General features: G+C 45.7%; 1 protein-coding gene across 1 annotated transcript; it reads right to left on the reverse strand.

Moving 5' to 3' along the window:
- Positions 1 to 2,384: 2,384 nt before the first annotated feature.
- On the reverse strand, positions 2,385 to 22,399 carry HPD (4-hydroxyphenylpyruvate dioxygenase). The gene is made up of 14 exons (XM_060193153.1): positions 22,319 to 22,399; positions 22,196 to 22,222; positions 21,632 to 21,694; positions 21,209 to 21,313; positions 18,558 to 18,600; positions 18,339 to 18,421; positions 13,341 to 13,430; positions 12,190 to 12,293; positions 11,601 to 11,678; positions 8,833 to 8,995; positions 8,670 to 8,741; positions 6,417 to 6,539; positions 2,761 to 2,877; positions 2,385 to 2,681 (listed from the first exon to the last, which is right to left on the reverse strand). Exons 1-14 carry the CDS (start codon positions 22,319 to 22,321, stop codon positions 2,571 to 2,573), a joined length of 1,182 nt encoding a protein of 393 aa, XP_060049136.1. The 5' UTR covers positions 22,322 to 22,399; the 3' UTR covers positions 2,385 to 2,570.
- Between the last annotated feature and the right edge of the window lie 246 nt (positions 22,400 to 22,645).

Raw genomic sequence — 22,645 nt, forward strand, 5'->3', positions numbered from 1 at the left:
CCACTGCATAAGCACGTTTGATACTGGACTCATGGTAACGCTTAGGAAGTGGCCTGTACTACCTCCATTTAACAGATGGGGAAGCTGAGGTGCTGAGCGGTCAAGTAGCTTGCTGAAAGTCAACACAGCTAGGGAGCAGCTGATCTGAATGAGCAACTGATGAGGGTCTGCTCCCCTCAAGCCCCTTGGAAATTTGGCACCAACTGATTGATTACTGCTGCCCGGTAAGGCAAGCCCAGACTTGCCTGGCACTTCCAAGAAAAACTAGAATTCACATGTGAAATATCCCAACTTTCTAAAACAGTGACTCAAATTTGCTTGGAACCAGGCAGCCAAAATAAAAGACATCTGTGAGCCAGATTTGGCCCGGAGTCAATAATTTGCAACCTCCTGAGTTACAGAATTCCCTTCTTTGCATATGCTATATATGGGGAAAGAGTATTTTTTATTATCAGCACAGGTCAGAAGTCTCATATTCTGGCTGCTTTTCTCACTGCTGTGCTCTTCATTTCTGAATGAAGATACGATGTCTGACTTCTGTAACGTGATAACCCTCCTCCCCCTAACCGTCTCCCCAACTAATCTGATATGTTCTCTTACATTGACATCTGCTTCTGGTCTAGAGTTGAATCATCCTCAGGGAAGGCTGTCAGGCATCAGCCACAGAAAGAGGAAAGAGACCCCCACCTCTTCTCTGGTCTTCAAGATTTCCATTGAGAATTTTAGGGATGGAAGCTCATCTCTTAAGTGCATCAATCTCTTGCAAGAGTCACTCACACAAATATAAATTATATTATTTCCATAGGGTTTTTTTAAATTATTATTTTTTTACCAGAGCACTACTCAGCTGATGGTGGTGCTGGGGATTGAACCTGGGACCTTTGGTGCCTCAGGCATGATAGTCTTTCTGCACAACTAGTATGTTCTCCATAGTTGTTGCTCTTTTTTTTTTTTTTTAATGGGTAGGCAAGCAACTTTTTTTTTTTTTTTTTTTTTTTTTTTACCAGAGCACTGCTCAGCTCTGGCTTATGGTGGTGCAGGGGATTAAACCTGGAACTTTGGAGCCTCAGCATGAGAGTCTCTTGTCTCTTTGCATAACCATTATGCTATCTACCTCCACCCTCCGTAAGTTCTTTTTTTAAATATTTATTTATTGGCTAGAGACCAAGAAATTGAGAGGGGAGGGGGAAATAGAGAGACACCTGCAGCTCTGCTTCATTTGTGACACTCCCCCCACAGGTGGGAACCAGGCTCCTTGCACACTGTAATGTGTGCATTTAACCAATTGTGCAACCGCCTGGCCCCCTCCATTAAGTTCTTACTGAGAGGCCAGGAGATGGTTTGGTGGCACACATCTCTGAGTTCCTGAGGATTACTACGGACAGTACTAAGGGAACTCTATGCATGGTGGAGTCATGCTTTAGTCTCTATCTCTGTCTCTGGTATAGAATAAAATTGAAGGGGGCAGTGCTCAATAGAGCACACATGTTATAATGTGCGAGGACTTGGGTTCAAGTATCTGTGGTCTCCACAAGCTGTGAAGCAGTGCTACAGGAATCTCTCTCCCTCTCAATTTCTCTTTATCCTAAGTAAGTAAAATATTTTAAAAACAAAATTTTAAGCTAGGGAAGTGGTTCGCCAATATCTGGCATGAGTAAGACCCTGGGCTTCACACCTCCCTGCAAAGTTCTTTGCTGGGGAAGCAGTGCCTACAGTAAATAGAGCATCAGACTTTCATGCCCGAGGCACTAGAAGGTCCCAGGTTCCATACACCACCATAAGCCAGGGCTAATACTCTGGTCCCCATCCCTCCACCCTTCCTCATAATAAATTAGTAAGCACTTTTTTAAAAAAATGAAACTATTTTGATGCAAGTATTTCTCACTGGGAGCAAGGGGAAAAGGGAACTTGAGGTGGGGGGAGGCGCAGGCGCTGGTAAGGTTAGAAGGTAGAAGCTGAGGCGCTCTAACCCTCCCTCTCAGCCAAAGTACCATGTTTACTGGTCTCTGAGCCAGGATGCTGCTCTGAAGTCTCCTGAACCCTGTGTCTTCTCACATGACCAAAAGCTAGGGCTCTGGACAGCAAAGCTGGGGATGGCTCACAGTTGAGGAACCTTAAAAACCTTCAGGCCTTACCTCTTGCTGTTCCCTCTTGGCATGTTCTTTCTCCCAGACTCCCATATGGCTGATTCCTGAGTGTGACCCCGCTTCCATCTTTACCTCCACACAAAATCTCCTCTCCTGCTTTATGCCTGCTGAACGTAAACCTGCTTCTAGGATTCGCCAGCCACCTCTGCACGGTCTCCTGCCAGCGCTCTTGCTCCCGGCGCCCTCTGGCGGCCACAGCGCGTCATGGCCCCAGCCCCTCACGAACACTAGCACACCTCGTAGGACAAGGGCTGCTTTATTCGAAAGACCCAGCCGAGGGGGCGCGGGCGCGGGTGGGCGGAGCCTGAGGATACTGGCGCCTGTTGATAGGAGCGGCATTACGGGATGGGCGTGACCCAACGCTAGGGGGCGTGGTCCACACACAGTGGACCCGCGGGTGGACGGATGTGCCTGGACGCAGGCTTACATGCCCCTGGCGACCCCGTTGGTCTCCAAATCGGTGAGGTTGCCCCGCAGGTCCTGCTCCTCCTCGAAAGCCTTGAACAGTGAGTTGAAGTTGCCGGCTCCAAAGCCCTAGAGTGGGAAAGAGGTGAGCTGGGGGTCTGGAAAGCCCAGTGCTGGCCCTGCGCTCCCCCTCGAGCTTAGTGGGTACCTGGTGGTTGTTGCGCTGTATGACCTCTAGGAAGAGCGTGGGCCGGTCCTGCATGGGCTTGGTGAAGATCTGCAGGAGGTAGCCTTTCTCGTCGTAGTCCACCAGAATTTTCAGCTCCTAGGTGGGAAAGAGGTCTGGGCTAGGGGGAGGCTGATGCGTGGGGCTTTTTGAAAGTCCACAGGGGCTCTTGTAGCCCCCAAACCAAGAAAGAACCTCTTTATTTTTTTTATTGTTGCAGACCTGCTTCACCGCTTGTGAAGCAACTCCCCTGCAAGTGGGGAGCCAGGAACTCGAACCCGGATCCATAAGGCAGACCTTGCGCTTCGTGCCACTTGCTCTTAACCCGCTGCGCTACCGCCCGACTCCCAAAAGAACCTCTTTTTTCTAGTAGTTCCAGACACTTCCAAATAAGTGTCCAAATTGCCCTAGTCCCTCCTATCCCTCCTATCCTGATTCAGGGCAGAAGCTTATTATATATATACATATATATATAGAGAGAGACTATATATAAATAGAGAGAGACTATATATATATATATAGAGAGAGACTATATAGAGAGAGAGAAAGAGAGAGAGGGACTATATATATAGAGAGAGACTATATATATAGAGAGACTATATATATATATAGAGAGAGACACTATATATATATATATAGAGAGAGACTGTATATATATAGAGAGGGACTATATATATATATACAGAGAGAGAGGGGGACTATATATATAGAGAAAGACTATATATATATATAGAGAGAGGGACTATATATATATAGAGAGGGACTATATATATAGAGAGAGAGACTATATATAGAAAGAGAGAGGGACTATATATATAGAGAGAATATATATATATATAGAGAGAGAGGGACTGTATATATATATATATATATAGAGAGAGAGAGAGAGGGACTGTATATATATATATATATATATATAGAGAGAGAGAGAGAGGGACTATATATATATATAGAGAGAGAGGGACTATATATATATAGAGAGGGACATATATATATAGAGAGAGACTATATATAGAGAGGGACTATATATATATATATAGAGAGGGACTATACATATATATATATATAGAGAGAGGGACTATATATAGAGAGAGGGGGGACTATATATATATAGAGGGACTATATATATATATAGAGAGAGACTATATATATATAGAGAGGGACTATATATAGAGAGAGAGAGACAGAGAGACTATATATATATATAGAGAGAGGGGGACTATATATATAGAGAGGGACTATATATATATAGAGAGAGAGGGACTATATATATAGAGACTATATATATATAGAGAGAGGGACTATATATATAGAGAGGGGGACTATATATATAGAGACTATATATATATATAGAGAGGGACTATATATATAGAGAGGGACTATATATATATATATAGAGAGAGAGAGAGGGACTATATATATAGAGAGGGACTATATATATATAGAGAGGGACTATATATATAGAGAGGGACTATATATATAGAGAGGGACTATATATATAGAGAGGGACTATATATATATATATAGAGAGAGGGACTATATATATATATAGAGAGAGAGGGACTATATATATATATAGAGAGAGAGACTATATATATATATATAGAGAGGGACTATATATATATATAGAGAGAGGGACTATATATATGGAGAGGGACTATATATATAGAGAGAGACTATATATATAGGGACTATATATATATAGAGAGGGACTATATATATATAGAGGGACTATATATATAGAGAGAGACTATATATATAGAGAGAGGGACTATATATATATATAGAGAGAGGGACTATATATATATATATAGAGAGAGAGGGATGGACTATATATATATGTAGAGAGAGGGACTATATATATAGAGAGGGACTATATATATATATAGAGAGAGGGACTATATATATATAGAGAGACTATATATATAGAGAGAGGGACTATATATATAGAGAGAGGGACTATATATATATAGAGAGAGGGACTATATATAGAGAGAGGGACTATATATATATAGAGAGAGGGATGGACTATATATATATGTAGAGAGAGGGACTATATATATATATAGAGAGAGGGACTATATATAGAGAGAAACTATATATATAGAGGGACTATATATATATATATAGAGAGAGAGAGGGACTATATATATATAGAGAGAGGGACTATATATATATATAGAGAGAGAGAGGGATGGACTATATATATATGTAGAGAGAGGGACTATATATATATAGAGGGACTATATATATATATATAGAGAGGGACTATATATATAGAGAGAGACTATATATATATAGAGAGGGACTATATATATATAGAGAGGGACTATATATATATATATATATAGAGAGAGAGACTATATATAGAGAGAGGGACTATATATATATAGAGAGAGGGATGGACTATATATATATATGTAGAGAGAGGGACTATATATATATATAGAGAGAGAGGGACTATATATATAGAAAGACTATATATATATATAGAGAGAGGGACTATACATATATATATATATATATAGAGAGAGGGACTATATATATAGAGAGAGAGGGACTATATAGAGAGAGAGACAGAGAGAGAGACTATATATATATATAGAGGGACTATATATATATAGAGGGACTATACATATATATATATATAGAGAGAGGGACTATATATAGAGAGAGAGGGAGAGGGACTATATATATATAGGGACTATATATATATATATGGAGAGGGACTATATATGTATATATATAGAGAGACTATATATATATAGAGAGGGACTATATATATAGAGAGACTATATATATATATATAGAGGGACTATATATATAGAGAGAGATAGGGACTATATATATATAGAGGGACTATATATATATAGAGGGACTATATATATAGAGAGAGATAGGGACTATATATATAGAGAGAGGGACTATATATATAGAGAGAGGGACTATATATATATATATAGAGAGAGGGACTATATATGTATATATAGAGAGGGACTATGTATATATAGAGAGGGACTATATATATATAGAGAGAGAGGGACTATATATATATATATAGAGAGAGAGGGACTATATAGAGGGACTATATATATAGAGAGACTATATATATATATATATAGAGAGAGAGGGACTATATATATATATATAGAGAGAGGGACTATATATATAGAGAGGGGGACTACATATATATATATATAGAGAGAGAGAGGGACTATATATATATAAAGAGGGACTATATATATATATATAGAGAGAGAGAGGGACTATATATATATAGAGAGGGACTATATATATATAGAGAGAGGGACTATATATATATAGAGAGGGACTATATATATATATAGAGAGAGAGGGACTATACATATATATAGAGAGGGACTATAATATAGAGAGAGAAAGAGGGACTATATATATAGAGAAACTATATATATATAGAGAGAGAGAGAGAGAGAGGGAGAGAGAGACACAAAGGCACTTTCCTGCTATCTATTATCTGTTTATTTTGTCTCTGGTTTATGGTGCCTGGGATCTAACCCAGGGCCTCACTCACGGCAGGCACATACCTTACATGTGCACCACCACTGGAGCCTCCGGAGGACATTTGTGAGGCTGACCGGAGAACACACAGGCCTTACCTCAAGGACATCGATGCTTTCCTTCACCTGGATCTTGGCAGTCTTGAGCTTCTCTCGTAGTTGTTTGTAGTACGTGGACGGGACTGCCAAGAACTCCATGCCTCTCTCCCTCAGGTGGCGAATCTGTCTCAGAGCAGGGTCAAGATCACTACCTTTTCTTCTCCAGGCTCACACCTCTAGCCAGGTGTAAGTGCTGAGCCTCAGGGAGGCGGGATCTTTGTCTTTGTTCCCTCAGCTGCCAGATGTGATGACTACATCTCCTGCCTTTTCTGAGCCCATAGATTCTGGAACAGTGGTCATGGACGTTTATGGGATGGTGGCTGGCTGGCTGGGGCTCGGTGCCTGCAGTATGAATCCAGTGCTCCTGGAGGCCATTTGTTTCCCATTTTGTTGCCCTTGTTGTTATTGTTGTCGTTGTTGTTGTTGTTGGATAGGACAGAGAGAAATAGAGAGGTGGGGGGAGATAGAGAGGGTGAGAGAAAGACAGACACCTGCAGACCTGCTTCATCACCTGTGAAGCGACTCCCCTGCAGGTGGGGAGCCGGGGGCTCGAACAGGGATCCTTATGCCGGTCCTTGTACTTTGCACCACGTGCATTTAATCCGCTGCACTACTGCCTGACCCCCTATCTGCCTGTCTTTAGCCCTTTCTCTCTTTCTCCCTCTCTCTTTCTTTCTCTGTCCCTTTCTCTTCCTTCTTTTATTATTTTTTCCTTTCTTCCTTTCTCTCTCCCTTCCTGTCTTTCTTCTTTCTTTTTCCTCCCTCCCCTTTTTTCTTTCTTTCTTTCTGTTTTTTTTAGCATTTATAAAACTATTTATTTAATTGTTATTGGATACAGACAGAGAGAAACAGGGGAGGGGGGATAGAGAGGGAGAGAGATAGACACCTGCAGCTCTGCTTCACCACTTGTGAAACTTTCCCCCTGTAGGTGGGGATCAGGGGCCTAAACCTGGGTCCTTGTGCACTGCAGTGTAAGTACTTAACCAGGTGCACCATTGCCTGGCCCCCTGTCCCTCCCTCCCTCCCTCCCTCCCTCCCTTCCTTCCTTCCTCTTTCTTTCTTTCTCTCTCTCTTTCCTTCTTTCTTTCCTTTTTTATAATGTTTTTTAACATTCATTTTATTTATTCCCTTTTGTTGCCCTTGTTGTTTTTCATTGTTATTGTCATTGCTGCCCTTGTTGTTGGATAGGACAGAGAGAAATGGAGAGAGGAGGGGAAGACAGAGAGGGGGGGAGAAAGACAGACACCTGCAGACCTGCTTCACCGCCTGTGAAGCGACTCCCCTGCAGGTGGGGAGCTGGGTGTTTGAACTGGGATCTTTATGCTGGTCCTTGTGCTTTGTGCCACGTGTACTTAACCCACTGCGCTACTGCCCGACTCTTTCTTCCTTCCTTCCTTCCTTCCTTTCTTTCTTTCTTTCTTTCTTTCTTTCTTTCTTTCTTTCTTTCTTTCTCTCTTTCTTCTCAGAGCACCACTCAGTTCTGGCTGTTGGTGGTGTGAGGGATTGAGCCTGGGACCTCTCACATACAAATACTATGCACAACCACAATCCTACTTCCCCAGCCTACTAGCACTTTTTATGAATTGCCTGTTTATGCCCATGCAGTAATCTTTTAAGGCATCTGGACAGACATTAACCCCCATTTTATAACTGGGGAAACTGAAGTATTCAGAGATTTTTTAAAAAGTGCCTATCTCAACATAATAGCTGGGGTGACTTTTATTAAGATACACGGAAAATCATGCCACTGCTTACCCGAGAGTGGTGACCCTTCACAGAGGTAAACTCAAGGCCTCAGGTGACCCTCACCTGCTCTTGTCACTGCTGTCCTATGGTCTCATCTTAGTTCTCTTTTCTTGCTCATTCTATCCTAGCCATTCCTTATACTGTGCTCTTCCCTGCCAGAGACACATGTCCCTGGATTCCCACATGCTTCCCTGTCTGCATCTCAAGGATCTCTTCTCCTCAGTGAGGCCTTTGGTGACTGGGCTACTTAAACACACTTCTTTCCTCTAGTGCTCTCACCACCCTCTAACATAGACTTTTTTTTCCCCCTTTCTGGTTATAAGGGCAAAACAAAACAAAACAAAATACTACTGTGACAAGAACTTATTGGGGGTGGGGTTGGAGACACTCCCTAGACTTCTACTGTCCCTCCTGCCAAGTCCCCTCCCCCTGCCCCTCACCCCCATTTTGCCAATGAGCTCTGGACCTGCAGGGGAGGGGAACTGGCAACAGGAATGGGTTTCTGACCGTCTTGATGATGTCGTGGGTTTTGAGAGCGATGTGCTGGACTCCGGCACCCCCGTTATAGTCCACATATTCCTGCAGGAGGTCAAGGAGATGCTGTCACTTGCCCCCATCCCCCACACGCTGTGCCCTCTCCCCCCTGCCCACCCTCCCCCTGGCCAGGCACCTGGATCTGGGACTTCTTCTTGCCCAGTGCTGGCTCGTTGATGGGCATCTTGATGGACTCCTCATAGTTGGCCACCACGATGGAGCGCAGAGAGCTGTATTCTGTGTGCACCTGTGTGTCGTCCACAGACCAGAAACGGTGAAACTGCAGGTTCTTGAGGTACCTGTAGGGGGCAGGTGGAGGGACATGGCTGACCTGAGTGCTAGCTAGGCACCTTCTAGAACTGATTTCCTGAGAAAGCTCCAAACATGAACCACTCTTCACGCCACACACACACACCTACTATTTGTATCTTTCATAGGATGGTCTTCCTTTCAGTGGAAAGAAGTTGCTTCTTTCTCTCTCTCTCTTTCTTTCTTTTGATAAGACTTAAGAGAGATGTGAGAGAGTATGGTTCACATGAGACAGAGACAAAAGCCAGAACATCACTCTGGTACATGTGGTGCTGAAGACCAAACCAGGAACTTCAGACATGCAAGTCCTGTACTCTACCAGCTGAACCATTTCCCTCAGCCACACGCCTTTAAAAAAAATTATTTATTTTTATTATCTTTATTTATTTATTGGATAGAGACAGCTAGAAATTGAGAGGGAAGCAGGGGATAGAGAGGAAGAGAGACAGAGAGACACCTGCAGCACTGCTTTGCCACTCATGAAGCTTTCCCCCTGCAGGTGGGGACCAGGGACTCGACCCTGGGTCCTTGCGCACTGTAACATGTGTGCTCAACCAGGTGCGCCACCACCTGACCCCACCTCACATGTCTTTATCTATTTGTTTTTCTTTAAAGCTCTTATATGCTGGGGGCTAGGAGGTGGAGCACACATGTTACCATGCTCCAGAACGGGGGTTTAGCCTTTGGCCACCACATGAGAGCACCATCAGTGTCTCTCCATCTCTCTGTCTCTCACCCTCTATCTAACAGAAAAACAGTGACTAACAAGAATGGTGGAGTCGTACAGGCACCAAGTTCCAGCTATAACCCTGGTGGTTAAAAAAAAAGAAAGAAAGCAAGAAAGAGGAAAAAAAAAAGGATTGTTTTATATACTCACTATTTTTTTTTTTTGCCTCCAGGGTTATTGCTGGGCTCAGTGTCTACTACAAATCCTGGAGGCCATCTTTTAAAATTTTTGTTGCCCTTGTTGTTATTGTTACTGTTTTTTTATTGTTACTGTTTTTATTGCTGTTGTTGGATAGGACAGAGGGAAACCAAAAGAGGAGGGGAAGACAGGGAGGGGGAGAGAAAGACAGACACTTGCAGACCTACTTTACCGCTTGTGAAGCAAACCCCCTGCAGGTGGGGAGTTAAGGGCTTGAACCGGGATCCTTGTGCCGGTCCTTGTCCTTCGCACCAAGTGTGCTTAACCTGCTGCGCTACCACCCGACCCCCCCCCATTTTTTTTATTGCCTTCAGAGTTATTGCTGGGGATTTCATGGTGGACTATGCAACCACTGTTCCCAATGGCCTTTTCCCCCCTATTATTTATTTATCTATCTTTATTGGGGAATTAATGGCTTATAGTAAATACAGTTGTTGATACATATGTAAAATTTCTCAGCTTTCTGCAAAACATTCTTACCCCAACCTAGGTCCTCTACCATCATGCATTAGGATCTGTGACCCGCCCCCCCACAAGTCTTTTACTTTGGTGCAGTATACCAAAAAAGAGAGAAAGAGATCAGAGCTCTGCTCAGCTCTGGTTTATGGTGGTGCTGGGGATTGAACCTGGGACTTTGGAGCCTTGGGCATGAGTCTTTTTACATATCCATTATGCTGTCTCCCCTGCCCTTCATTTTTATTGTATTTGATAGGACAGAGATAAATTGAGAGGGGAGGAGGACATAGAGAGGGAGAGGGAAAGACAGACACCTGCAGATTTGCGTCATCATTCATGAATCATCTCCTCTGCAGGTGCTTGAACCTGGGGCCTTGCTCATGGTATTGTGTGCACCACCACTTGGCCCCTGTACTTACTGACTTTAAAAAAATATATTTATTTTATGTATTTATTCCCTTTTGTTGCCCTTGTTGTTTTATTGTTGTAGTTATTATTTGCTGTTGTTATTGATGTCGTTGTTGTTGGATAGGACAGAGAGAAATGGAGAGAGGAGGGGAAGACAGAGAGGGGGAGAGAAAGACAGACACCTGTAGATCTGCTTCACCACCTGTGAAGTGACTCCCCTGCAGGTGGGAAGCCGGGGGCTCGAACTGGGATCCTTATGCCTGCCCTTTAGCTTTGCGCCACTTGCTCTTACTGACTTTTTATGAAAGAGAGAGGGACCACCAGAACATGTCCAACTCTGGCATATGGTGACACCAGGGCTTAAATCTGGGGCCTTAAGCATGAAAGTCCTGTGCTATAGTCCTGAACTAGCTCTTTGGCTTGAAACAAGGCTTCTTGTAAACAGATCCCTATCTGTAGTTTGGACCAATAGACGAAAGTCAAGATCTCTGAGACACAGCACTTGTTTCAGATTTGCATAAGGTCACTGCTGGGTTTGTGACATTCCTCCTCCTGGTCTCCCAAAATGATGACACCCGTGACCCCTCCACACCTGTGCCATTGCTCCAGGGTTCCTTGGAGCAATACCTGTAGGCCACTTTGGGTCTTAGAGCCATTTGGCATGGTGACAGGAAGTGAAGGAACTGTTGGCCTCAGGCTCATCTCCCACCATTGTGCCCTACTCCTCACCAAGAGAGAGTTGGCTGTCCCCTTGTGTGTGTGTGTGGGCCGGGGGGGGGGGGGGATTACCGGGGCCAGGGACTCACCATTCTGAGGCAGACACCATCTCCTGGTCAGGCTGGTTTCCCACAATATGATCAATAACCTCAAGACTGCAGGTGGGCCTGGGAAAGGGATGGGTTTGGGGGTGGATGGGTAAGAAAATGGCTCCCTGATTTTTTTAAAAGAATTTAAAGAATTTATTTATTCATGAGAAAGATAGAAGGGAGAGAGAGAACCAGGCATCACTCTGGTACATGTGCTGCAAGGGGATTGAACTCGAGACCACATGGTTGAAAATACATCGCTTTGTCCACTGTGTTACCTCCCGGACCACGGCTCCCTGAATCTCTACCTGCCCACTGGCCCCCAGTAACCGCAGCCTACCTATACACAACACTTACTGTGGGGACAGTATGTATGCCGTCTGAATTTTACAGAGGAAGAAGCTGAGACAGAGAGAAGTGAAGTGACTTGCCAAGAAGAGACAGCTGTGGCTAGGGTTTAAACCCAGGCAGTCTGGTTTCTGAGCCTACGCTCTTTGCCTGTGTGCTGCCTCCTCAAGCCACCCTGAGGAGCCCTCCCAGACACTCTGTCTCTCCTGCCGCTCCCACCCATGTCCCAAGGGACACTCACAGCTTGGATAGCAGGGAGTCCTTGAATGTTGGGGCCTCAAAGCCAGGCAGGAAGCGGCCTGTGTAGTTCATCTTCTCCACCAGGGTGTGTGTCGTGTCCCCGTACTGTGTGCATGTAAGAGAACCATCTGCCCCAGCCCCAGCCCCAGCCCCAGCCCCAGCCCCAGCCCCAGCCCCAGCCCCAGCCCCAGCCCCAGCTCCAGCTCTGAGGTAGATCTTGTGTTTTAACCTGGGTCTGAGCCTAACTCATTATGTGATCCTGGACAAATCACCTCCTCTTTCTGAAATAAAGTGCAGCTTCTCACTTGGGAATTTTTCAGACAATCTGTCTGACCTGGAACTGGGATCTTGGAAAGAATGGGGACACTGCAGCTTGAGAGCAGTGTCTGGTGCTTGGTAGATGCTCCATAAAAAGGTGCTAAGTAAATGGAGAAAGGATGAGAGCTTTGAGCCAAACTACACTGAAGGACTCTTGAGTAGTATCGCTGTTGATCGATCTTGACATGGCACTCCATCTTGAGGCCTCTGCAGCGATAATGCAGGTGCCAAACAACTGGCAAGGCTGCTGTGTGCTTCCCCTTGGCTAGCACTGTTGTTCTAATTAGAAAAACACTCATGAGCAAGGGAGATCGCATAATGGTTGCACAAAGAGACTCTCATGCCTGAGGCTTCAAAGTCCTAGGTTCAACCCCCTGCGCCACCATAAGCCAGAACTGAGCAGCGCTTTGGTAAACAACAACAACAAAACAAAAGAAGAAGAACAACAAAACCTCACTCAATTACTTGAAGGTGGTGGCAGCTGGAGGAACTGGGGCACAGAAAAATGTTTTCAAGTTTTGTTTATTTAGATGGAGTCTCAGAGAGGTGAAATGATTTGCCTAAAGTCACACAGCAGGTGTGGGTGGTGGTGGGGCTTCCCTAGATCCAAAGCCTTACATCCCTGGGCTAACCCCCCACTCCAGAGTCAGAGGGGCTTACTGCTGAGAGCTCCTGCCTGACTTCGCACCCTGCCTGAGCATTCAGACCTGAGGGAGAAGGGCTTGGCTGCTCTGGGCTCACAGTCCGCTGGAGTTGGGTAGGGGCAGGAGGGAGATCCCTGCATTTCAGTGCAGACTGACCACAGGAGGGGTGGCAGCAACCATATAAACTCACCGTCTGCAGCATGGCAAACTTCACCTTGCCAAACTTATCTTCTTCCACCCAGGGCTCCCGTACGATTTTGGCGCCCCGTTCCCGGGCTTTCTGTGAAGGTGGTGGGGAAGCTGTAAGGTCTGGGATCCTCCAGAGCCCCTGCTGCACCACTGCTGTGAGGTCCTGCTCCAACCCCAGGCAGGAGCCCCTGCCAGCTATGGAGGTCACCCCTGATAGCAGTGCCTTGTGTGCACTAGGCAAATAGGGAAGCTGCAGCCCAGACCGAGTTGGGACTGGGGAAGCCAGACCAGGTGGGGTGGGGTCTTTGCTGCCTCTGCTAACTCACTCACTCTGGGGCCTCTCCCCATCTCCAGTCCTCAGCTGCCTCATCTGTAAAAAGTGTGGTTGTGGGAGGGGGGAAGGGGGAAGGGAGAGACAGTATAATGGTTATTCAAAAAGACTCTCAAGCTTGGGGATCAGTCCCCATCACCACCACCATAAGCCAGAGCTGAGTAGTGTTCTGATACAAAAAAAAAAAAAAGAAAAAAAAGCAAGAAAAAAAGTTAAGTAACTGAGTGTAGGTGCTGGCCACATGACCATGTGTGGGGAACCAGCTTTAAGCCCCTGGCCCCCATCTACAGGAGGGAAGTTTCATAACTGGTGGAGTAGTGCTGAAGGGGCTTCCCCTTCTCTCTCTCTGTCTCTCTCATCTTTTTCAATGTTATTTTTTTATTTTTATTTTATTTATTTTATTTATTTTATTTGCTTCTAGGTAGGGGAGCAACACACACACACACACACACACACACACACACACACACGGGCTGAGATCTATGGGGGTTTGGATATATGAAAATCCCTCTCTAGGAACCATTGTTAGAACATTGTAACTTTAACTAGAACAAGATATTTGTGGGGTGGGGGCAGGAGAATTATTGCTGGTGTTCAGTGCCTAAAAGACTCCATGGCTCTTTTGGCAGTCATTTTTTTTTTCTTTCCTCTAGGTAGAGAGTAAGAGAAAGAAAGATAGTGAGGAAGGAGAGATACCATAGTGCTGTCCCACCACTTGGAAAGCTTCTCACCTACAGGTTTTCCCATGTGGTGGACCATGTCTTTGCACATGAGGGCATGTTCACTCTACCAGGTAAGCCACCTGCTGTCAGCCCTACCTCCCAAGATAGAACCATACAAAATCCCTTTACCAACAACAACTGCAAAATCATGGATGAGCAGAATAGAGCCTTCCTCCATGTATAGTCCTTTTTTTCCCCTTTAACATACAAAAAATAATCTTCCCACGATGGATTTTTCTGCAGCTTTGTGTACATGCAATGATATGATCATTGTACATTCCTTAAGTGTGCACACCTATGTTTTCTCCTTATAAATATGTTTGGTTGTTCCTAGTAAACTTCTAAATACGTAGTCTTTTTGTCACCCAAACTTTACTTGGTATGAAAGCAGTCATTTCTCCTTTTTGATGTTTACTCTACAGTCTGTGTAGTTTAGACCTGTCTCCCAACTTAAGTCGTTTTCAGTCCATTAATTCCCTTCATTTCTGTGTTTGTGATTTTTGATCACTGAGGCTTTAAGATTCATTTAAACTTGCCACCCACTTCAAGTTGTTGAGTGTGGTATCATGGATATATGTATGTAAATTGTATTCATCCCTAACTTCATCTCAGTTTTGTTGTTTTTCCTTCACCCCTTGCCCTCATCCTAAAGAACTACCGTGTGATATAGTTTAGGAGCAAAATCATCGTCTCTTTAAGAAATAAAATAGGCAGGATACCAAATCACAGCTTGGGGCATTAGAAAGATTTCTGGTAGCCCTACCCTACTAGAGAAAGCTAGAAACAGGCTGGGGGTATGAATCAACCTGTAAATGCCTATTTCAGCAGAGAAGCAATTACAGAAGCCAGAATTCCCATCCTCAGCACCCCATAAAAGAATTTAGGTCCATATTCCCAGTGGGGAAGAAGTGATAGGAGGAAGAGGATAAGAGGGTTCTAAACTCCAGCTCCATCAGGTCCCAGAGAGAGAGAAAGAGAAGGGGGGAGATGTTTGGCTGTAGTAATAGGTGTGGCTTGGAGGGGAAGAGATGATTGACTTGGAAGAAAAAGGGGGCAAATATGTACAAACGTAGACAGATAGCTGTAGAGATGACAGTTAACCCATGTCTGCAACCTTGGGAGAACCACGGTGGTTTGCAATGGAGGGACTTGGGATTCAAAATTCTGGTGGTGGGAATGGTGTGGAATTATAGTCCTGTTGACATGTAACTTTGTACATCAATATTGAATTGCTAATACAAAAAGAAAAAATAAAAATTAAGAGATTCCTGGCTGGTTTCATACAGGACAGCAGCTTTTTTTTTTTTTTTAAGATTTTAAAAATATTTATTTATTTATTCCCTTTTGTTGCCCTTGTTCTTTTTATTGTTGTTGTTATTGATGTCGTTGTTGTTGGATAGGACAAAGAGAAATGGAGAGAGGAAGGGAAGACAGAGAGGGGGAGAGAAAGACCTGCAGATCTGCTTCACCGCCTGTGAAGTGACTCCCCTGCAGGTGGGGAGCCGGTGGCTCGAACTGGGATCCTTGAGCCGGTCCTTGTGCTTTGTGCCACATGCGCTTAACCAGGACAGAAGTTTTTAAACACTGATCTTAGGGTGGGAGATAGGATGTAGTACCGTACCGGGAGCCCACTAGGTCCCCTTCTCTGGTTGGGGTTGCTCCAGGATTATCTCTCAATGTTATTTTTTTATAGAGAGAAGGGAGGGAGAGATAGAGACCAGAGTACTGCTCAGCTCTGGCTTGGGTTGGTGCTGGGGATTGAACCTGGGATCTCAGAATTTCAGGCATAAAAGTCTTTTGCATAATCATTATGCTACTCCCCCAGGCATCTATTTCTTATCTTATTATTATTTTTATTATCTTTACTTATTGGATAGAGACAGCCAGAAATTGAGGGAAAAGGGGGTGATAGAAAAGGAGAGAGATTGGTGTATTGCACCAAAGTAAAAGACTCAGGTGGGTGGGGAGGAGGGTTCAGGTCCTGGAGCATGATGGCAGAGGACCTAGTGGTGTTGTGTTGTTATGTGGGAAACTGGGAAATGTTATGCACGTACCAACGGTTGTACTTACTGTTGACTATAAAACATGAATCCCCCAATAAAGGAACTTAATTAAAAAATTTAAAGAAGAAAGAAGGGGGGGGCTCCTGTAACTCTGCTTCACCACTCGCAAAACTTTCCCCCTGCAGGTGTGGTGAACCTGGGGCTTGGACCTGGGTCCTTGAGCAGTGTAACCTGTGCTCTCAACCAGGTATACCACCACCCTTATCTTATCTTCTATATTAAAAAAAAAAAGCTATGGGGAACAATGAAGTTGTACAAACATACAAGCCCTGGTGGGAAGCAATAGTTGTTGGCCTTTATTAAGCACCTACTGTGTCATAATGCTGCAACACCTCATGTGCAAGATGCAGAGAGTTATTCAGTAAAACCTTCCTTATCCCCTATTTCTGTGTCTCACAAGCCTGGCTCTGCCGCTGTCAACCTCTTTAGTGTTCACAGCAACACTCCAGTGAGGGTGCTATTGCCCTCTTCATCTGCTAGGTAAGGAAACTGAGGTGCACAGAGAAAAGTTAAGCCACTTGCCCAGAATCACACTGCTAGTAAGAATCAGACCCAGGCATTCTGACTCTGGAGTCTGCATTCTGAATCTTGATCTGCCCCCGGAGTTCAAAGCTGGCATCCAAACTGTATTCTAGAAAGGATAATGGCGTACCTAGTTGAGCACACAAGTTACAATGTGCAAGGACCTGGGTTCAAGCACCCAGCCTCCACTTGTAGGGGAAAGCTTCGAGAGTGGTAAAGCAGGGCTGCAGGTTTCTCTCTTTCTCTCTCCCTCTTCCCTATTGATTTTTGGTATCTCTATCCAATAAATAAAGATAATTACAAAAATTAAAAATGGGTGGAGGAGATAGCATAATGGCTATGCAGACAGACTCTCATTCCTGAGGTTCTAAGATCCCAGGTTCAGTCTCCCGCACCATCATAAGCAAGAGCTGAGCAGTGCTCTGGTTAAAAAACAAAACAAGGGGGAGTATGGATCGACCTGTCAACACCTATATTCAGCGGGGAAGCAATTACAGAAGCCAGACCTTCCACCTTCTGCATCCCACAGTGACCTTGGGTCCATACTCCCAGAGGGTTAAAGAATAGGAAAGTTATCAGGGGAGGAGATAGGATACAGAGTTCTGGTGGTGGGAATTGTGTGGAGTTGTCCCCCTCTTATCCTATGGTTTTGTCAATGTTTCCTTTTTATAAATAATAAAAGGGGGGGTTGGGTGGTAGCACAGTGGATTAAGTGCACATGGCGCAAAGCACAAGGATTGGAGTAAGGTTCCCGGTTTGAGCCCCCGGTTCCAGCCCCTGGCTCCCCACCTGCAGGGCTGGGTTGCTTCACAAGCGGTGAAGCAGGTCTGCAGGTGTCTATCTTTCTCCCCCCTCTCTGTCTTCCCCTCCTCTCTCCATTTCACACGCGGTGAAGCAGGTCTGCAGGTGTCTATCTTTCTCCCCCCTTCTCTGTCTTCCCCTCCTCTCTCAATTTCTCTCTGTCCTATAGAACAATAACAACAGCAACGATAAACAATAAGGGCAACAAAAGGGAACAAAATAAAACGAAACAAAAATTAAAAACAGAAAGGGTAATTATGGGATTGGGGAGATAGCTCATTAGGTAGGGTGTGAACCTTGCCATCTGCTCACCCCAGGTCTGAGCCCTGGCATGATGTGGGAAGTGTTGTAGCAGCAGGGCAAGCTCTGGTGACATGGTGTCTCTCCTCTCTGTTTCTCTTTGTGAATGAAAAAATAGCCCTAAGCAGTGAAATTGCATATGTATGAGGCCCTGGTTCAGGCAGAAAGCTTCAGAGAGAGGCCACAGTAGATGAGGGACAGGCATGTATGCTAGCGTGTAACCCTGATTGCACTGCCAGGGCACCCAGGAGTGACTGCACCTGCACGATGTAATCACAGTCTTCCACCTCGAACGCAATGTCCTTCACCCCATCACCGTGCTTCACCAGGTGGTCACCCATCTCTGGGGGGAGGAAGAGAGAAATAGAGTTGTGTCCTGTCGCCTATACTCAGACTTTGGGCCCCATTTCCTTCCAGGGGAAGCCCCTCCTTGAACCTGACTCCCCTTCAATGACAGACCCCACCCTTGGTCCCCTCACCTTTGTTCCAGGGGTTGAGGGCAGAGGAGAGGACAAACACGATCTAAGACAGAGGAAAAGGGCAGGTGTGGGAGGAGCCATGTCCCTTCCTCATGCCCTGCCCCCCTCTGAGAGAAGCTTGGGGGGAGGACACAAAGACCAGGCCCCTCCCAGCTGAGTGGCACTCCTTTGCTTTGGAGTCTGCCTTTTACTCTGACGTAGCTTCCCTGAATGGCCCTGAGGGCTGAGGGCTGAGATACTGGCCTGGGTCCCCTAATGGGGGACTTCTAGGGGGTCCCACAGGCCAGATTTGCTCAGCTTACCAGCTCTGACATCAGAGACTCTGCCAGAGACCCCTAAATATCAATGAGACCAACAGCGGGCCAGGCCAAGGAGATGAAACTAAGAAGGTGCCCATTGTATGCTGGGGAGGTGGCTCTGTGGTAGAGCCCTGGGAGTCAATCACCAGTGTTATATAGAAACAAGTAAGGGGGGAGTCAGGTGGTAGCGCAGTGGGTTAAGCGCAGGTGGCGCAAAGCTCAAGGACCAGTGTAAGGATCCCGATTCGAGCCCTGGCTCCCCACCTGCAGGGGAGTCGCTTCACAGGTAGTGAAGCATATCTGTGGGTGTCTATCTTTCTCTCCTCCTCTCTGTCTTCCCCTTCTCTCTCCTTTTCTCTCTGTCCTATCCAACAAAGACGGCAACAATAATAACTACAACAATAAAAAGAAAAAAAAAGGGCAACAAAAAGAAATAAATTAATTTAAAAAAGGAGAAACAAGTAAGGGGGCTGGGTGATGGCGCACCTGGTTAAGCATACACATTACAGTGTGCAAGGACCTGGGTTCAAGCTCCTGGTCCCCACGTGCAGGGGGAAAGCTTCATAAATGGTGAAGCAGGGATGCAGGTGTCTCTCTGTTTTTCTCCCTCTCCCCCTCTCAATTTCTCTCTGACTCTATCCAATAAACAATAAATTAATAATTAAAAAAAGAGAAACAAATAAGCAACAAAGGAACAAGCCCATGTAGTGGCACACCAGGTTGAGTGCACACGTTACATGTGCAAGGACCTGGCCCTCACCTGCAGGAGAGCAGCTTCACTAGTGGTGAAGCAGTGCTATAGGTCTCTCTCTCTCCCCCCTTCCTCTCCCCCCTCCTTATTTTCCCATTATATTTATTCTCTTTTTATTTAAAAAATATTTTAAAATATTTTATTTATTTATTAATGAGAAAGATAGGCGGAGAGAGAGAAAGAACCAGATTTTACTCTGGTATATGTGTTACCGGGAATTGAACTCAGGACCTCATGCTTGAGAGTTCAGTGCTTTATCCACTGCACCATCTTCCAGACCACTTTATCTCTATTCTCTGCTTCTCCCTTTCCTCTCAATTCATCTTTATCAAAATGAGAAATAAGGAAAAAAATGGATGCCAGGAGCAGTGGATTTGTCATGCAGGCACCCAGCCCCAGTGATAACCCTGGCGGCAATTTTAGAAAGGTGGGGGGAGGGGTGGGCAGTGGCACAGTGGGTTGAGTGCGCATGGCGTAAAGCGCAAAGACCAGCGCAAGGATCCTGGTTACAGCTCCCAGCTCCCCACCTGCAGAGGGGCCACTTCACAAGCGGGTGTCTGTCTTCCTCCATCTCTCTTGATTTCTCTCTATCCTATCCAACAAACAACAGCAATGACAATAGCAATAATAATAACAAGGGCAACAAATATGGGAAAAATAGCTCCTGGAGCAGTGGATTTGCAGTGCCAGGCACTGAGCCCCAGCGATAATCCTGGAGGCAAAAAAAAAAAAAAAAAAGAAAGAAAGAAAGAAAAGAAAAGAAAAGAAAAGAATCCAGTGAAACATAAATGACAGGATGTGCTTTGGACTTTCTCTCACATTAAAAAGAGAGAGAGAAGCCAGAGTGTAATGCATTAAAATGTGTTTTACAGGGGGTCGGGCAGTAGCGCAGCAGGTTTAGCAAACATGGCACGAGACACAAGGACCGGTGTAAGGATCCCGGTCCGAGCCCTGGCTCTCCACCTGCAAGGGAATCACTTCACAGGCGGTGAAGCAGGTCTTCAGGTGTCTGTCTTTCTCTCCCACTCTCTGTTTTTCCATCCTTTCTGCATTTCTCTCTGTCCTATCCAACAACAATGACATCAGTAACAACAATAATAATAACTACAACAACAATAAAAAAAGGGGGGGAGTTGAGCTACAGTGCAGTGGGTTAAGCGCAGGTGGCACAAAGCACAATGACCAGCGTAAGGATCCGGGTTCGAGCCCTGGCTCCCCACCTGCAGGGGAGTGAAGCAAAAAAAGGGGTGAAGCAGGTCTGCAGGCTTTCTCTCCCCCTCTCTGTCTTCCCCCTCCTCTCTCCATTTCTCTTTGTCCTATCCAATAACGACGACAACAATAATAACTACAACAATAAAACAAGGGCAACAAAAGGGAATAAATAAATAAAATAAATATTAAAAAAAACAAAGGCAGCAAAAGGGAAAATAAATATTTTCTAAAAATGTGTTTTACAAATGTGCCTCTTGGTGCTTGGGGGAGGGTTGATGGGGATGAAGTTCAGCCCACCCTCCCCAGCCACTGCGGACATTCTGGAAGAGGTATGGGCTTGCATAGAGAAGAACTTCCTAGAGGGGCTGGAGTCTGCAGTGGGGACTCACCTGCCCTTGCTTGATCACATGGCTGACCACCTCCCGTGATCCAGTCTCCAGGCCCTTGTAGGCAAGGGGTTCAAAGCCCATCTTGCTGCAGTAGAATGATGCAGCCTGAATCAGATTGCAACCAGGTTTGTGAGGTTTGAGGGGCCAGATCCTTTCAGCCTTTCTGCCCCTTGATGCCAGGTGTAGAGATATTCCTGAGAACCCTGACCCCCAGGAACTCCAGATGAGCTTCCTGCCAGGATCCTCTACCCTGATTGTGTAATTAGGATCTAAACAATGTCCCTCTCCCTGGGACCGTTACACCTCTGACCTTGACCCTCCCCTCCCGGGGCCCAATCATAGACCTGTAGGCAGGCCTGTCTTTGTTCAGGAGGTCTTCTTGGCTGCCCTCTGCCCACTGCAGCCCCTGACCCTGGTTCCTACCTGCTTGGCATTGCCAACCCAGAAGGTCACAGAGTGGAAGTGGAGGAATCGGCCCCGCTCGGGCTGCAGAAGGAGAGAGGAACAGGCTAAGTCCCTGGAAACGGGGCCGGAGAATTGTAGGTGGAAAGATGCCCCTTAGCCCCCTCCCCAGAAGGTGGGAGAAGCCAAACCCCATGCATCCTTGCCCACCCTCCAAGGGGTTCCTTAGAGAGAAGTCAAACTCCTGGGCTGGTGGGTAGGGTGGGGATTGAAAGCACCCTCTGAAGTAGTTCAGGTTCTGGGGTGGGGGGGGAGAGCCTCAGATGACAGCAAGACTGATGTGAGTGAGACTTCAGCAAGGACTTCCAGATAGGATTGGGGGTCTGGCAGGCAGCTAAGAAGAGGTGCATGTTTTGCTTAGGAGGGCAAACTCAAGACTGGCTCAGTCTGGGCAACTAGGGGTGAACTTGAGTTCTGCTGTGGACATCGCAGACACACCATCTGTCTTCCTCTTCAGCTCTCTGCCCACATCCCTGTTATTAGGCCTTCACCTCCTCCTGGACCCACATTTCCCATCCCGCTTACCTTCTGTCCTCTGTCGCTATAAGTTGTCTAAGGGGAAAGAAAAGGGCAGTGAGACTTGGCAGCTCAGACACAAGGTGCTTCTGGAAGTCTCACTAGAGATTGATACTGGAAACTGCCACTTACCATGACTGAGTTCTGTCAGACTGCCTGCTGCGAAGCCTGGGGTGAGAGTCCAGGCAGACTGGCACAAGCATGCTGGACAGGAGTATATAACCTGCAGTGGGCCCGCCCCCTTGCTAGAAGGTCCTCGTGTCTGGGAGCTCATGATCCTGCTGGCTCATTGGTGAGGGCAGTGCCACAGGCTCTTGGAAGGGGAGGGCACTAGGCCATGGGGGTAGGACCAGGACAGAAGCCAAGGGCATGCACTTTCCAAAACCCTGGGCAGGGGCTGCAATCTATGCCCTCCAGAAGCCAAGGCCAGCTTGAGTGCAGCAGCCATGGCTTTGGCTC

Source organism: Erinaceus europaeus, chromosome 6, assembly GCF_950295315.1.
Source record: "Erinaceus europaeus chromosome 6, mEriEur2.1, whole genome shotgun sequence".
NCBI lineage: Eukaryota > Metazoa > Chordata > Mammalia > Eulipotyphla > Erinaceidae > Erinaceus > Erinaceus europaeus.

Coding starts and splice junctions, on each gene's coding strand:
- HPD (XM_060193153.1), bottom strand. Junction 18,422..18,557: donor CCTCAACCCCTGGAACAAAG/GTGAGGGGACCA, acceptor TCCTCCCCCCAG/AGATGGGTGACCACCTGGTG. Junction 2,682..2,760: donor TACAGCGCAACAACCACCAG/GTACCCACTAAG, acceptor TTCCCACTCTAG/GGCTTTGGAGCCGGCAACTT.